The following is a 17,592-nucleotide window of genomic DNA, read 5'->3' on the forward strand; positions in this document are numbered from 1 at the left end:
ATTTATTGCTTATCCCCTGAGGCGCTCTGATGGGAATTCCAACAGGACTGCACAGATATTTTTTGCAGGGTCAGAATGGTTCTCCTCTGGTACTCTAACTTATCAATCCCACTTTCGAACTCTAGTGTCACAGTTCTCACGGTGGGAGAGAACTAAATACCCATCGAGGTGTAGGAGACGGGGCTAGGAAAAGGGACGCCCCATGGCAAAATATCTTTTCACTTCCTGCTGAACAGTGCATAAATGAGACCACTGAATGGTTCAAAACGGCAATTGAAGCACATGTTCCCGCGCGCAAATTTTATAGCAAGCCCCACTCTCCCCAATGGTTTACTTCTACTTGTGCAGCTGCCATTGCGCAAAGGCAGCATACATACCACAAATTTAACCGACATAAGTCCAGTTCAAACAGACAGAAGTATATAGAAGCCAGAAGTAACTGTAAGAAAGAAATAGCGACAGCTAAGAGAAAATTTACTGAAACCACCAAAAAACGCATCGAAGCACAGAAATTAAGAACCCGTGACTTCTGGAAAATCTACAACAGTGTAGTAAATAATGGGCAATCAACAATTCCCCCACTATCCAACAATCATGAGGTTGTTTGCTCAGCAACTGAGAAGGCTAACATGCTTGCCAGTCGGTTTGCCTCCAACTCCACACTGGACACTGCTAACCACCCCCTCTCTCTGACTTTCCTTTGCAGACAGACGCCACACTAGACAATCAGAAAATCACCCCTTCTCAGGTGCATGCTATCAGAAAAAATCTTGACACTGCAAAAGCATGTGGACTTGATCTCATCCCGGCTGTGCTATTAAAAAGTGCTCCGCCGAAGTAGCTCTAGTTCTCTCCAAACAACAAATGCCTTAATGAATCTTGCTTTCCTGCCTGCTGGAAAACTGTTTTTTTGGCATTAAGGGACCTCAACAGTGAAGGGGTGTGATTTTGTTTCTAAGCAGGTTTGTCAGGGATATGTATGTCGAAGGGCACAAATGCAACGAGTTCACCAGAGCATATTCCATGAAAATGCTTGTAAAATAAGCACAGGGATGAAAAAATGTGGCGATGGGACAGGGGTGGGAGCTTAGTTAACAAAGTGGAAGCTGTTAGATTGAAAACTCTTTTTTTTTGGACCCTATGCAAGAGGAGGGACCAGTGGTAGAGGCACCAACCCAGATGTGGCAACAATACTCCATGCAGGGGCGAATGGTGGCTTTGTAGAGGTACAGGATACTCTCAGATGTGAGTAGTCTTCTAGCACGATAGAGGGAACCCACTTTCTTTGCAGCAGCTTTGATGTTTGGGTTCTCTTTCTTAAAAAAAAAAAAGAACAAACTTTTTGAGGCAACACGATACGTGCCCACATACACACCTACGCATACACGCACACACAAGTGTGAAATAAACATACGTATCCCATGCTTTATCTCTTCTTCGTTCTGTACTGCCAATCTCATTGCAGATAGAAAATTACGACTTCCTTTGCACTGCCAATTTAAGATCCACCTGTTAAAGAAATAAAAAAGAAAACATGTTTCTAAGAAACGCCAAAAAAATACTGTCACTGCTCAATGCCATATTGAAACAAATTAACATATTTATTCGAATAATCTATAAATATAAAAGCGAAAATGTATGTATGTGTGTTCGCTTTTTCTGTATGTCTTCAACATTTGTCGCTCGCCGCATGTGGGTTAGTCTTTTTCATATAACATCTTGGGGGGAAAAAAGCGTTCAGCAGTAAATGAATACTATCCCGCAGTCAAACTTGACCTCATTAACTCATTAAAACGGGCACCTACCAAAGTAATAATAAAAACAAACAAATTAAATCTTTTTAGTTTTTCGTGTTTTTTTTTTGTTTTTGTTTGAATATTCAAAAAAAAAAAAAAAAAAAAAACATAAATGCCAAACATTTTTCTATCTACACGGAGTTATTTTTCCCAGCTAGAAAGTTATTGAGATTAACAAATTATTTTATTTGGTGAATAATCTGTTTAAACAAACAAACTATTCATGTTCCGAAGTTTCTAGGGGCAAAATAACTCTAAAATAAGTTTTTTTTTAAAAATCGATGTTGGAATAATAATTCCAAATAAATTAAATTAAATATGTGATCAATATAAGTATTGTTTAAAATTTATTAAATAACAATTTTAAATAGAACACTTAAAACAATTCTCTCGCTAGAAAGATTAACTAAGATACCGCTATTTAATAAAATCGATTTTTCTTAATGTAATATGCAAATGAGATGATCTCTTTATTGTATAGTTTTCAAGAATCATACTATATATAGAAATAAATGAAAGAGTAAAGTAAGGAAACTTTTGTATATATTAAGCAAATTGTGAACAAACAGGCATACAGTAATACGAATTTATATATATATATATATATATATATATATATATATATTTAGTGGAAATGGTAATTAATAAAAACTGCAACTAAAACATTATCGACATACCAAGCGCCCCCTTGTTCTCTTCCTCTATTTCTTCCGCCCTCCTCGCACTCCCTGACCTCATTCACTCTTTCATCCCAAAATAGCGAACATTTCTGTAAAAGTCTGAAGATGCTACAGGCGGCTCAAAAAACGGCCAAGTAGCTGAAACAATAATGTAACTTAACAGAAAGATACGGTAATAAAAAAATAAAACGCATATATATATATATATATATATATATATATATATAAAACAGTAATCTACAAACGTGTTTCAAGGTACTACTTTTTGTCAGCATAACTTGACTGTTCTAGGATTCGAACTTCAGACCAAATATGTTATGGTCGAGTGCATTAACCATTACGCCATGAAGTGCTAGATGACTTGACGAGTTATTTTCATCGCTTTTAAACTTATGCCGATTTGTGTTGATTTTTTAAAATGATAATACAGTAAATAGCGCCTCCAACCTTAGAGATCATGGAAAATATTTTTTCTTAGAAAATCGCACATATATTTTTGGACGTTATTAAATAAATAGAAAAAAAGGGTTTTCAATATGAATATCAATAAACAAAAATCCCAAATTTATAGGAGTATAGATTCAGACATGTGGAAAACTTTTTAATCAGTTTTTATCCGGTAAAAAGGGCTGCTAAGGGGTAAAAATTGAAAAATTGTTACATTGGGGGGGGGTCATTGGATTTTTGTGTGTTTTTCAACTGTTTCAAAAATGCGCATGAATGGTTCACATGACAGATTCCTCATGTTAAGAATAATTAGGTTTGAAAACATTTTTCAAGATCGTATCAAGCTGGCCTTATGGTTATCGTACTTGGCTCACTATTTTTAGGTTTGGGTTTCGATCTCAGCTCGAGTATTTATTTTTTTTTACTTACAAGAAAGAAACTGCTTAGAAAAAAAAACATAATACTCGCATGCACATATCTCAGTTTCTGTATTAATTAAAATATAATATTTATGGGTATTTTACGGCCGGGCAACGTCGAGTAGCCTGCTAGTATATAGATATATAGTAATATGTTGTACATCTAAAAACAAGAATAGGTTTAAGGTTTTCAAAATTCACACTAGAATTATGCATAAAGTCCCATGGTCTAACGGATAAGGTGCTATGTAAAATTCAATTCTAAGTGAAGATGCAATCATCAGTGCAGGAGATACTAAGAATATAATTGTAAATTACTTGAAACTTTAATGGAACGAGAGCATGCTACCCCCGTGGATTAAACAAAAGGGTCTTATTCAAAATTCTGAGCAGATTCCCGAGTTTGACAAGATACACCTGAAGAAGGTCGGAGATTACATTTACCGAAACGTTTTAAAAATTACTCTGAAAATGTGAACAATAATCTTTTTTTTTTTTTTTTTTTTTTTTAATTTCATTTTTACCCCAAACAAAGCACAGTGCCACTTTTATGTATTGGCTTATATCGGGGACATAAGTTGCAGGGCTACTATGTAAGGAGTTGAGAAGCAAGATGTTTTTTCACATTACATTTGAACTTCTGCATGTCAGTACAGTTGGGAAAGCAGAATCCCAGAAGGGAGTTCCAAAGTCTAGCAGTTCTGGGGAAGAAACTATTAGAGTAGAAGGCTTTCTTACATCTAGGGATCTCTACTGTGTAAGTCTGGGATCTTGCTGCTTGTCGGGTTTGTCGGGAGTATTTACGTTGAGAGGGTACAAGTGCTTGTAGTTCGTTGAAGCATCCCCCATTAAAGTACTTGTAGAACAGGCAGAGGGATGCAACATTTCGTCGATAGGACAAAGGTTGAAGCTTAGCTGACAGTTCAGGACCTATCAGGTTGGTGACTTTCTTCTGAACCCTGTCCAGGAGTAAGAGGCTAGTAGCAGATGCACCAGCCCAGATGTGACAACAATACTCTATACATGAACGAAAGTAACAGCTTCCACTTTGTCAACTAAGCTCCAATCCCTGTCCCATCGCCACATTTTTCATCCCTGTGCTTATTTTACAAGCATTTTCATGGAATATGCTCTGATGAACTTGTTGCACTTGTGCCCTTCGACATACATATCCCTGACAAACCTGCTTAGCAACAAAATCACACCCCTTCACTGTTGAGGTCCCTTAATGCCAAAAAAACTTTCTACTTTAATAGTTTCCCCCCCCCCCCGGACAGCTAGACTTTGGAATTTCCTTCCTGCTACCTGCTTTCCTGACTGTACTGATATGCAGAAGTTTAAATGTAATGTGAACCAACATCTTGTTAATCTTTGCTAGGCATGGTCCCTAATAGTAGTCCCTTGCATCCAAGTGCCGATATGCATTGTTAGGGGGTGAATGTGAATTAAAAAAAAAATGTTTAGAATAATAATCAAGTTTATGCAATTTTTTTTTTTTTTTTTAATTATATTTTCACCCCAAACAAGGCATATTGCCACTTTGATGTATGGGGTTACTATCAGGGACATAAGCTACAGGAGTACTATGTAGGGAGTTAGGCAGCAAGATGTCGGTTCATGTTACGCTTGAACTTCTGCATGTCAGTACAGTTGGGGAAGCAGGGACCCGGAAGGGAATTCCAAAGTCTAGCAGTTCTGGGAAAGAAACTACTGGAGTAGAAGACTCTCTTACATCTAGGGATCCTTATTGTGAAGAGGTGGGATTTAGATGGTTGTCGGGTTTGTCGGGGGTATTTACATCGAGGGGGTACAAGTGCTTGCAGTTCGTCAGAGCATTCACCGTTAAAGTACTTGTAGAACAGGCAGAGGGATGCAACATTTCGTCGATGGGACCTATCAGATTGGCGACTCTCTTTTGAAACTTGTCTAGGAGTGAGAGACTAGTAGCAGATGCACCAGCCCAGATGTGACAGCAATACTCCATACATGGGCGAATGGTGGCCTTAGAGAGGTACAGGATACTTTTGGGCGTTAGTAGCTTTCTAGCACGGTAGAGAGAGCCCACTTTCCTTGCATCGGCCCTGGTAATCTGAATAATCCAAATAATTCTTAACATGAGGAAAAGGTTGGGGGATTTCACGTTATTTGAGAGGAAAATAGTCATTAATTAGAAGGGACTATATCTATATTTTGCTTGTCAACGTCGTCCTGTTACTTCTTTTTTTTTGGGGGGGGGAGGGAGGTTGTACGATCCCCCTCCCCTCCAAACATCAAACGTAGTCGGAAGAAACTGAAATTTTTGGAAACTCTTTCATTTAATGGCATATACACATGGTTTAAATTTCATTAAAATCGGATATATCTATTTGAAGTTTTAAGAGGTTTTTGCCTCCATTCTTTAGAAGGGGCACATAGATATTTTACGCATTAAGTAGAGACTGGAACCACTTGTGTTGTTCTCTCAGGAAATTTAATCTATATGGTTTAAATTTCATATTAAAATCTGCTATATGTATTTGAAGTTTTAATAGGAATGCTGTCCCCAAATTTTACATACAAATATGCTTTTAGTTTTATGTAGATTCTTTAACTTTTCTTCTTACAGGAAACACACATATACAAACATTGATATTTATACATGTAGAAGATATGTACTGTTGGTTGGATTATAGAAGTCGTACCTAAGTAGCATTTAAACTGACAAATCAAACTTTGATTCTGACCAGCCAACTTTAATTTGTTATTGATGTACTATCTTTATTCCAATAGAGAATCAGTGTTCACTACGAATTATTGAAATAAAATAATTAACCCGATCTAGCAGTTTTCTAATATATAAAAATTTCTTAAATAGTCACCATTAAAAATAAGCTAAGGAGAATAATTATTATTTATTCCAAAAGAGTTATCGTTTCTTGCTGAATTTTTTTAATCGAGGTTTATTTACAGTTAGGTTTTCTCATTAAATATTTTTTAAGTAAAGGTTAATTTGTAATTTAGGCACTGATGGCTCACGCCCTAATCATCTATATAAATAAAAGAGTAGATGTATGTATGTATGTATGTATGTATGTGTGAAAATATTTAACCGATAAACTCTTAAACTGCAGGTCACATAACACTGAAATTACCAGAAAATAGCAATCATATACCAACGACGTTACATAACAATTAAAATTTTTGTTTCGATGAATAACGCATATAGAAATACATCAACAAGCTGAAATGCAAAATCATTATTTCAACGTGCCGTCATATTTCTATTACTTTTGCCCATGTGCTGATTCATTCATAGCTTGAAGTGGTTTAATTTTAAATCTTTCTTATCCATCTGTCGATAGCTCAAACGGTAGGAAACACAGTTGGAATGCTAAATGTTTTGGTTTCGATTTTAGCTAATGGCACTCAAATAATTTTTTTTTTTTAACTTTTGAAATCAGTACTATATATTAGGTACAATATAATATTAAACAGAGAATTGGCTCTGTAATAATAAATACAAAATCTGCATGAATTAAAATATCATATTTAAGCGTATTTTATGACTGGGCAAGACCACCCCCATCTTGCTAGTATTAAGTAAAAACCATGTTTATTTTTAGCTTAGATATAGAACATAAACAAAATATGTGCTTATATAGATATAGAATTTTAAAAAAATCATTGGTCTGTCATGCTTAAGTTTTAAATTGTATTTTCTTTGGTCTGTCATGGTTAAGTTTGAAAAAAGTATTTTCTTTAGTCTGCTATAGTTTAGTTTGAAATTACATTTTTTTGTTGGTCTCTCGAATCTACAGAATGTCAGTTCTTGCTTACCTCCATGCTGCTTGCAAATTTTCTTTTGTTGGTTTCTTCATTGTTGAACTCCATGTTGCGGCATTGCTACCAAAACTGGAAATAACAAAAGCAATAGCTATTTTATTTTCACAATGAAATTTAACTTCTTATACTATATTAGAAATTTATTAAATTGGCACTAACACTGTCTACAAGAGTAACTGGGTGAGAGCTGTGCTGTCTGTTGTTCATCAGGGTTTGAATCCAGAACCTTCTGATGATTTTGTTATTTTTGTGCGATGATAACATTTCACTTATGCATTTTTTTTTTTTTTACATGGAGGTCACCACTTATCAAGGTCCGGAAGTCACTCGGGGATAAAGGTTATTGCGTGTACAGTAATCAATGGGATAGTATCGTAGCAATTGTTAGTATTGGAGATTTGATAAAGTGTCTTACTTAAGGGGGGGGGAGGTTCATCAAGCATTTGTTTATGTTGGACTTGAAGACATCCAAGTTGTAGTCAGGCGGGAAACAGGCAAACGGAAGAGAGTTCCACAGGCATGCAGTTCTAAGAAAGACGCTTTGTTCATGGAATCTACGTTTTGATTTAGGCACAGATAAAGAGTGGGGAAAATTACTGACAGTGGTTTCAGCTAGACGGGTGTTTATCGTGAAAGATTGGCGAGGAGGGGGGCAGAGATTGGAGCTTAGACGAGCACCTGCCATGGAAATAACGATAAAACAAAGACAGGCTCGCAAAATCTCTTCTGTGGGAGAGAGGTTGCAGGGAAGAGAAAAGGGCATCCCCCACTAAGCCACAAAGTCTATTTTGTACTCTGTCAAGGCAGGATAGGCTGGGTAAATACTATCGTATTTATCGTTATTAATTATGGCATATATATTCTAGGCAGCAGAGTAAGTAACGTGGGCACATTACTATTTTTTTAAAAACTATACAATTTAGCAGAGTATCACCAGAACCATACCATACCTCCCAAAGGAAGAAAAAAATAAAAAATTTAAACTAATGCTGTATTTATTGGTTATACTGGGTGTGGGTTGTTTGGTTGATTGTTTTTATTTTACGGCATATCAACCCTTTTCAGGTTATTTAATGCCAAATCCAGTGATTTCGAAGAACAATGTTTTCATAGAATATATCTTTTTTTTCAAGTCGGTTTCTATTTAACCCATAGTTGGGACCCTAACAGGTACTACCACTCTGGGTCAGAGTGGACTTGAGAGCAATGGCAATTACAGGGTGGCTTCACACTCCCCAAAGCCTGCAAGTTGGGGCCTCACGATCAGATATAGTTTAAGGTCATATCTAGGACCGATACCGGGTGTGGGACAGGTATTCTAATAGTATATATATATATATATATATATATATATATATATATATATATATATATATATATATATATATATATACATAAAAGTGAGAATGTGTGTGTCAGAGGACACTTCTCAACCTATACACTTAACTAATTTTTGATCTACAGATTTGAAATTTGGTATTTAGGGTATTCAGACATGTGGAAAACTTTTTGATCGGTTAAGATCTGGAAAAAAATGGCTACCAAGGAGTCAAAATCTTAAAATTGGTATGTGGTGGGAGAGGGGTCATCGGATTTTTATCTGTTTGTCAACTGTTTCACGAATGTGCATGCGTTAATTGTTCACATGACAGATTACTTATGATAAGAATAAGTAGGCCTGAAAACACTTTTTAAAGTTCGTGTCAAGGTGGCCTAATTGTTATCGTACTTGACTCATTGTCTTTAGGTTTTGGTTTCGATCTCAGCTCGAGTATTTTTGTTTTTTACTTACACGAAGTGAACTGCTTAGAAAAAAAACCCCATAATACTTGCATGCACATGTCTAAATTTCTTTCCGTTTTTTTTTACTTCATTTTTTTTAAAAGAATTTAACGTAATGTCTAATACCTGCGGTAATCATGTTTATAACGCATAAGAATTCTGCATTAATTAAAATATAATATTTATGCATATTTTACGACCGGGCAACGCCAGGCGGCCTGCTAGTCACGCGCACAGATCACGATGTTATAATCATAAAATCGATTTCGGCTGCCTTGTCATTTATTAAGGACAAGATATTCTAGTAAAAAATATAATAAATTTATAACTCAAAATATTACAGCATTAAGAATATTTTTTTAAAATTCAATTTATAACATTATATAATGAATTCTTAATGCTGCAATATTTTAAATAATAAATTTATTATATTTTTTTACTAGAATATCTTGTCCTTTTGTTTTCCAGTTTTAACAACTAGTTCTTTACTTTTCCATGTTTAAGCTTAACCATATTACTTTTTATGCTCGCATTTTTCTATTGTGATATATATATATATATATATATATATATATATATATATATATATATATATATATATATATATATATATATATATATATATATATATATAACTTAAGTTCCTGCAGCTATAATCGAAACCGACGCCAAGACTTATGAAGAATTCTTGGTAAAATTATTTATATAAAAAAATACATGACTTAAGTGCCATCAGCTATAATCAAAATTGAAATCAAAACTTATGAAGAATCCTTGGTAAAATTATTTATAAAAAATGGATAACTTAAGGGCCATTAGCTATAATCGAAACCGAAACCAAAACTTTTGAAGAATTCTTGGTAGGCGCTGTATGTGCTCTCTCTGCTTATCTCGGCATTTGTTTCCAGTCGTCCTGAACATACACTTCACTTGTGACTGGTATTTAACAATGTTGACTCGGGAGAGGTGTGATTGGAGATTGCTCACCTCATGCCACACAAATTTCATGCGCAGGCACCCATTCGTGGGTATCCATAGTCTGTCAAAGACTGAAGGAGCCCCTTTTTTATATCAAGTGGCTTCATGCCTTGTCTGGAAAGATTTCCATAAAAAAGAAACAGTATAAAAGTCACTAAATACGAGGTGTCTTCAATAAGCTTCCAGACTTTTTTCGTATGGGCACTTTTATTGATAGTACACACATGAAATTCCAGTCCCATTTAAAGTAATCTCCATTGGCTGTAATGCACTTGTTGTACCGTTCCAACAACTTCTGGAAGGCCCAATGGAAGTTTTCTTATGTGAGCGTGTCAATGACCCTCGTCACAGCCTTTTTCATCTCAATTGTCTCATTACGACAGCTTCTGAGGTTTTCCTTGGGCTTAGGAAATAACCAAAAGTCATAGGGAGCAAGGTCTGGATTATATGGAGGGTGAGGAACTGTCTTGATGCCCATCTTGGTCAAATAGTCTGTGATCTTCTCTAGGCACCCTTGGGACAAACTTTGCACAAATTTTCTACCACTCAACGATTAACGGTAAATGAATGTAAGGTCCCGCTAGTTTATTATTATTTTTTTAAAATCTCAGTTCCATCCAGGCTACCTCGCACTAGTTTATATGAGGATTTGTGCGTCTTAAGTGACATTTACTAAAGTAACATCACTCTACTGGATACTCCACCAGACTAAATAAATTCTTGTCCTGGAATCTAGTAAGATGAAGATATCCAAAGAAAGATATACTATAATATAGTCAATAAGTGAGAGGGAAAATAATATTCCTAACTTATTTGATAACTTATTTGATAATTTATTTGATAAGTTATTTGATAATTTATTTGATAACTTATTTGATAATTTATTTGATAACTTATTTGATAACTTATTTGATAATTTATTTGATAATTTATTTGATAATTTATTTGATAATTTATTTGATAATTTATTTGATAATTTATTTGATAATTTACTTGATAACTTATTTGATAATTTATTTGATAACTTATTTGATAACTTATTTGATAACTTATTTGACAATTTATTTGATAACTTATTTGATAACTTATTTGATAATTTATTTGATAATTTATTTGATAACTTATTTGATAATTTATTGGATAATTTATTTGATAACTTATTTGATAATTTATTTGATAATTTATTTGATAACTTATTTGATAATTTATTTGATAATTTTTTTGATAATTTATTTGATAACTTATTTGATAACTTATTTGATAATTTATTTGATAATTTATTTGAAAACTTATTTGATAATTTATTTGATAATTTATTTGATAACGTATTTGATAATTTATTTGATAACTTATTTGATAATTTATTTGATAACTTATTTGATAATTTATTTGATAACTTATTTGATAACTTATTTGATAATTTATTTGATAACTTATTTGATAACTTATTTGATAATTTATTTGATAATTTATTTGATAACTTATTTGATAATTTATTTGATAACTTATTTGATAACTTATTTGATAATTTATTTGATAATTTATTTGATAACTTATTTGATAATTTATTTGATAATTTATTTGATAACTTATTTGATAACTTATTTGATAATCCAATGTTTGAGAGATAAAAAATGACTGTAATAGAATATTCAAATATTTACGCATCTCATATAGAGATTGAGTGCTAGTCCCAGCAATGATCCCTAGGATTTCTGAGAAATTCAACTGACGTATATCAAGTTAGACCCACTCCTGTTGTTTTATTTTTTTATTTTTACAAAGGAATCACCAATTATCAAAGCCGGGAGGCCACTCGAGGATAAGGGCTGAAGAGTGTACAGTAGTAAATGGGACAATATCGTAGTAATCGTTAGTAGTGGAAATTTGGTAAATTGGATTACTTAAGGGGACGGCTCATCAAGAATTTGTTTAGGTTGAACTTGATGACGACAAAATTGTAGTCAGTTGGAAAGCAGGAAAATGGAAGATAATTTCACAAGCGTTCAGTTCTAAGAAAGAAGCTTGGTTCATGGAATCTACGTTTAGGTTTAGGCACAGATAAAGAGTGGGGGAAATTATTGATAGTGATTTCAGAGACGAGTGTTTTTCATGAAAGGGTTGATTAAATCATTTGCTTACCAGATGATGTTGAAGTAGGACTTGTTTAAAAGCTGCTGTTCCATGAGAAGACGCAACGAGTGCTGCATGTGAAGGAGATATTTCACGTTGTAGATTGACGTGTCCACAAGGAAAATAACACTGCAATGACAAGAAAATGAAAGTCACGAATGCTTATGCATATAATCTGTTTTTATACATCCTTCCATTTCGAGTTATGCCTTAGAAGGTCAGTCACTATTTATTTGCCTCCCCACAACGGCTGGAGTTATTTGCTTCCCCACTGAGCAAATTAGGCACAAGGCCATTTTATAATGCGGAGAGAGGGTTGGGAAGGGAAGGGAAAAGGGGACCAGCTTCCGAGAGGTGGGAAATGGGAGCTGGATAGTGAAGTCCATTTGGTATATAGGGTTGCCTCTACATGGACCAAAAGATTGCCACAAGGACAATAGTCTTTGATTGCAACATCTGCCGGACAGATACTACACTTTGATCTTGGCCCGAAGGCCACAAAGTTTCCCCCGCGAAAGGGGGGGGGCGGACCTCCCGACAAGGGCAAGGCCAGACATAAATTCGTTTATTTTTTAATGTGGGAACAATCTAGTGTCTCAAAAAGGGGCACATTGAACTGGGAAAAATATATTTATAACGCATAAATATTTTGAAATGCCAACGACTTTTTTCGTTCTGAAACGGAACAAAGGCACCCTTTTCACAAGTATATTTTCAAATATTGCACTGATATTTTATTTTCTTCAATTTAATCACCTTGAAGAAGTCTTGAAATAAAGACGAAACGTTGATGAACATATAACTTGGTTTGTTCTTTTTCATTTATCCATTTCGTTGGAATATTATCTTTTTTTATTTCATCATAGTAAAACTAATTATATATATATATATATATATATATATATATATATATATATATATATATATATATATATATAATTATTATAGTAAAACTAATTATATATATATATAATTATTATAGTAAAACTAATTATATATATATATATATATATATATATATATATATATATATATATACTAGCATGGATACCCAGCGTTGTCAGGGTCGACATAAAGTTCGGTTTGGCCACACCTGCTACACTAAGAATATTGAGCAGTTGTTCATTATATGTCAACTCCATCGTAACTCCAACAAAAATTCCCAAATAAAAGAACGAATGAAAACACGAAAATGTAATCTCACCCCCCACCCCCACCCGAAAAAAGAAGTACGTGACAAATTCTCCACCAGATATTTCGGCAGAAGGGATACAAATAGAAGCTATTCTCCGGATATTGAGCACCTTTTTTATGACTATATTCCAGTTTAAGCGAATTTCTTTTATGCTACCTCAGTCTAGAAAGATTTGTTTTTACTGTTTGTTGCAACGAAAACAAACTGTAAATTACTCAGTTTCAAAAATCCCAAAGTAGAATTTGTGTTAAAATACACGTTTTTATGTTATAAAAATGATGATTTATGACTTATTGTGTTATTAAAAGAAAAAAAATAGCAGTTACGATGTAAAAAAAAAAAAAAAAAAACTGGTAAAAAAACGTAAATGAAAGTTTTTTTGTTTTTGTTTTAAACAAAGGATCGTGGTTGAATTGGATTGTTTGTTTGTTTTAAAATAAAAATCCACTGGACCACAACATCAATTGTGAAATCACGGAAATTATTTTATTTAAACTAATTAAAAAATAGTTTTAATATTCGCCGAAAAAGAAAACAAAAACAAAAAGAACAAAGTTCGTGCCCAGGAGAAATAACTGAAACCGGTTTATAAAAAAAAAAAAAAAAAAAAAAAATCGATGTCGATAAAAATAAATTAAATTAAATATGTTATCAATACAAATCAAATTTAAATAATAAAATTAAATAGAACACTTAAAACAATTCTCTCACGATAAACAATAACTAACACACCGCTATTTAATAAAATCGATTTTCCTTAATGTAATATGCAAATGACGTCACCTCTTAATCATATATTTTGCAAGAATTATACTATATATATAGGAATGAATGAAACATTAAAGAAATAAAACTTTTGTATATATTAATAAAATTGTGAACAAACAAACAAAAAAACAAACAGAAAGGAATACGAATTTATATATATATATTTTATTAGGTTTATATATATATATGTATATACATTTATTTTTAAGCTTAATTTTATTAGGTTTATATATATATATATATATATATATATATATATATATAAACATAATAAAATTAAGCTTAAAAATAAATTTTCAATGGTAAGGTAAACATATCTAGATAAAATAAAGCTCTACCCGGTTAAGAGGAGCAAACAATAGAATAAGCTCAGAAGATAAAGAATAAAGTTACGTAGGAACTTTATTACATTATCAAGTCAATAAGGGTTACAGAAAGAGGAATAAGGAAGAAACCTCATTAGGCATTTCGAAACTACATGCTTCTCGTCAGAAAAGGAGAAAAAGCCGGCATTACACTAATGTAAACGTAAAAAGACAACACCGACTTTGAAAACATTCAGATTATAAATGGAAAACTTTGAAGATCAGAATTGGAAAAAAATCGGTGTTGACTTTTATCTTTACATTCGCATAATGCCGGCCTTTTCTCCTCTTTTGAAGAGAAGCATTTAGCTCAAAATGCCATGGCCTAAAGGTGGTCTCTCTTATTCATCGTTCTGTAACCCTTATTGATTTGATAACGTAATAAAGTTCCTATGTAACTTTACTCTTTATCTTCTAAGCTTATTCTCTCTCTCTCTCTCTCTCTCTCTCTCTCTCTCTCTATATATATATATATATATATATATATATATATATATATATAATATCAAGCTGAATGTGTGTGTGTGTGTGTGTGTGCGTGTGTGTGTCTGGTCACGAATAGGCTCCTATATGGTTGACTATTTTAAAAAACTGATTACATATAATGATAGAAGATGTATCGAGACACAGGAATGGGTATGTTTGATCTGGCAGAACAGTGGTTCATTAAAATTGTGGGGTCTGCGATAATTATGTTTCAGTTTGAAGAAATATAGTATAATAAAATTATGGGGTGTTCGTTCGCGCCTGACCTCCATAGAATGGAAATATGTCACAAAGTTTAACAAGGTTTTTTTAATATAGATCCACAGAATATTGTGATAAGTGTTTCAGTGTGAACAGGTATGGTATAATAAATTATGGGGTTTATCTATTTTATTTTTACTTTCATCATATATTTTGCTTTGGTTTTGATACCCCCAAATTCGAAGCTATCTCATTACAACCCTTCCTTTTCATAACCTATCATACTTTCATAAATCAGAGTCCATTTTCTGTAGGTTGTTTTTGAACCCAATCAACGACAGGTACTTTTGCTGGTATATATATATATATATATATATATATATATATATATATATATATATATATATATATATATATATATATATAGTAAGTTATAAAATGTATATGGCGATTAAGCTACACTGAATATTCTGCGTTTCATCCACTGTAGGACTCTTCAGGCTTATGCGCATAAGCCTGAAGAGTCCTAGAGTGGATAAAACGCGGAATATTCAGTGTAGCTTAATCGCACTATATATTTTTTATAACTTACTAACTAGCTCTACCTACGTATTGAGCACTTTTGAAGTAAATACTTAAAGTTTATGCATAAATTTATACTTTCGTATATACATTTATGTGAGTAAATTAAGTAGTTATATATATATATATATATATATATATATATATATATATATATATATATATATATATATATATATATATATATGAATAAAAATAAAATAAAAATACCAGCGATGGTTGACGTCATGTTGTTTTGAAAAAAGAAAAACCGAATGAATTTATGAAATGGTGATCAACGTTTCGTCTCTTATTGCAGGGGATATCCTCAGGATATTAAAAGGAAAATGCGGAAGAAAACGATCATAGATCATACGTAAGTGGAAAGGAAAACGGTGTTTCTGGTCCAATATTTGTTGTCTAAGGTTATTAAATATTTTCTCGCTAATAGTATTAAATTAATTTCGTCTATTTTCAAAACTAGATTTTGTTGTTTTTTCCCTTTGAAACTGATTTTCAATTCCAAAATTATTAATCATTTTACTCTCTCTCTCTCTCTCTCTCTCTCTCTCTCTCTCTCTATATATATATATATATATATATATATATATATATATATATATATATATATATATGTATATATATATATATATATATATTAAGTAATGTGATTGATAATTTAAAATTTTAAAATCAAATTATAATTAAATTAAAAATCCGTTTCATAAGAAGGAACAACAACAAAATCAATTATCTGTACGATCGTTTCGGAAAACAATGCTTTTTATTGTGGTATACATCAAGTTACGTACAATAATTACATATAGTTTTTTAATAAGCAAGGTCTCCTCGTCAGCAAATTTTGAAGGGTTTTTATTGAATTTAATTAGCTCTAGGACATTTAACTATCGAGCTTATTATATATCTAAATTACAACGAGCATTTTCTCTTTCCTGTATTTTAATTAAACTAGTAATTTCACTGTTACATTAAAATACACTCAGCTCTTTAGACTATTGTTCTAATCTCCTTTATCTATCTATCTATCTATCTATCTATCTATCTATCTATATATATATATATATATATATATATATATATATATTATGGGCATATTTTTTATATCCTATCAAATATTTGTTTTCGTCTCCTACATAATATGTAGTGTGCCATAATCTCTATAAGAATAATCTTTGCTTAAGTCAATCACACCGATATTCAAGCGAAATGAAATATTTATGGAGGCATAAACGTTATACAAGAACTTTTAAGATCTTTACTATATATTAGGTCCAATATAATAATCTATAATATAAATCTCACCTTTCTGTTTAAATTTATGTATGTATGTATGTATGTATGTATATATATATATATATATATATATATATATATATATATATATATATATATATATATGTGTGTGTGTGTGTGTGTGTGTATGTACACTCGTGAACAAAAAAAATGGGCCATGATTAAAATTGGAACAAAAAAACGGGCCATGATTGAAATTGGAAAAAAAAAACAATTTTTATAATTTTTATCGCTTGTTTGCTAATAATTAGCTGTTATTTAGTATTTTTCAGATTATTAGTATTAAAGATGAGTCCAAGAAAAGTAAGACGACATCTTGACGAAAAAATTAAAAACCGAATTGCAGGATTACGACAGGCAAATTTGACTTACAAGCAGATTTTCGACATTTTGAAAGAAGAAAAGGTGGCAACATCTCTTTCAACTGTGAAGAGAATTGGGCAAAGGTTCGAAATTGAAGGCACAGTGAGCAGGAAAGTTGGTTCTGGTCGCCCCAGAGCAGCCACAATGAAGGACGATCACAGGCTTAAAATGACCGTTTTGAAGGATCGCAAAAAAACTTATGTTGACCATAGCAAACAATTCGAAACAGCAAAAGGAAATTCTCTTTCTAGAGTGACAATATCCAGAAGGATGAAGGAAATG

At 32.4% G+C, this 17,592-nt stretch overlaps 1 protein-coding gene across 1 annotated transcript in view; it reads right to left on the reverse strand.

Annotated features, from left to right (window-relative positions):
* Positions 1-17,592, reverse strand: part of LOC145285890 (von Willebrand factor A domain-containing protein 3A-like) — a 333,383-nt gene that overhangs the window by 109,555 nt on the left and 206,236 nt on the right. Inside the window, exons 16-18 of the mRNA XM_080134354.1 lie at positions 12,067-12,186; positions 7,159-7,233; positions 1,415-1,509 (exon numbers count right to left, since the gene is read on the reverse strand). Coding sequence (XP_079990480.1) covers positions 1,415-1,509; positions 7,159-7,233; positions 12,067-12,186 — 290 coding nt within the window. The remainder of the gene's footprint in view (positions 1-1,414; positions 1,510-7,158; positions 7,234-12,066; positions 12,187-17,592) is intronic.

Source organism: Euprymna scolopes, chromosome 10 (genome assembly GCF_053919585.1).
Source record: "Euprymna scolopes isolate OS-2025 chromosome 10, ASM5391958v1, whole genome shotgun sequence".
Classification (NCBI taxonomy): Eukaryota; Metazoa; Mollusca; class Cephalopoda; order Sepiida; family Sepiolidae; genus Euprymna; species Euprymna scolopes.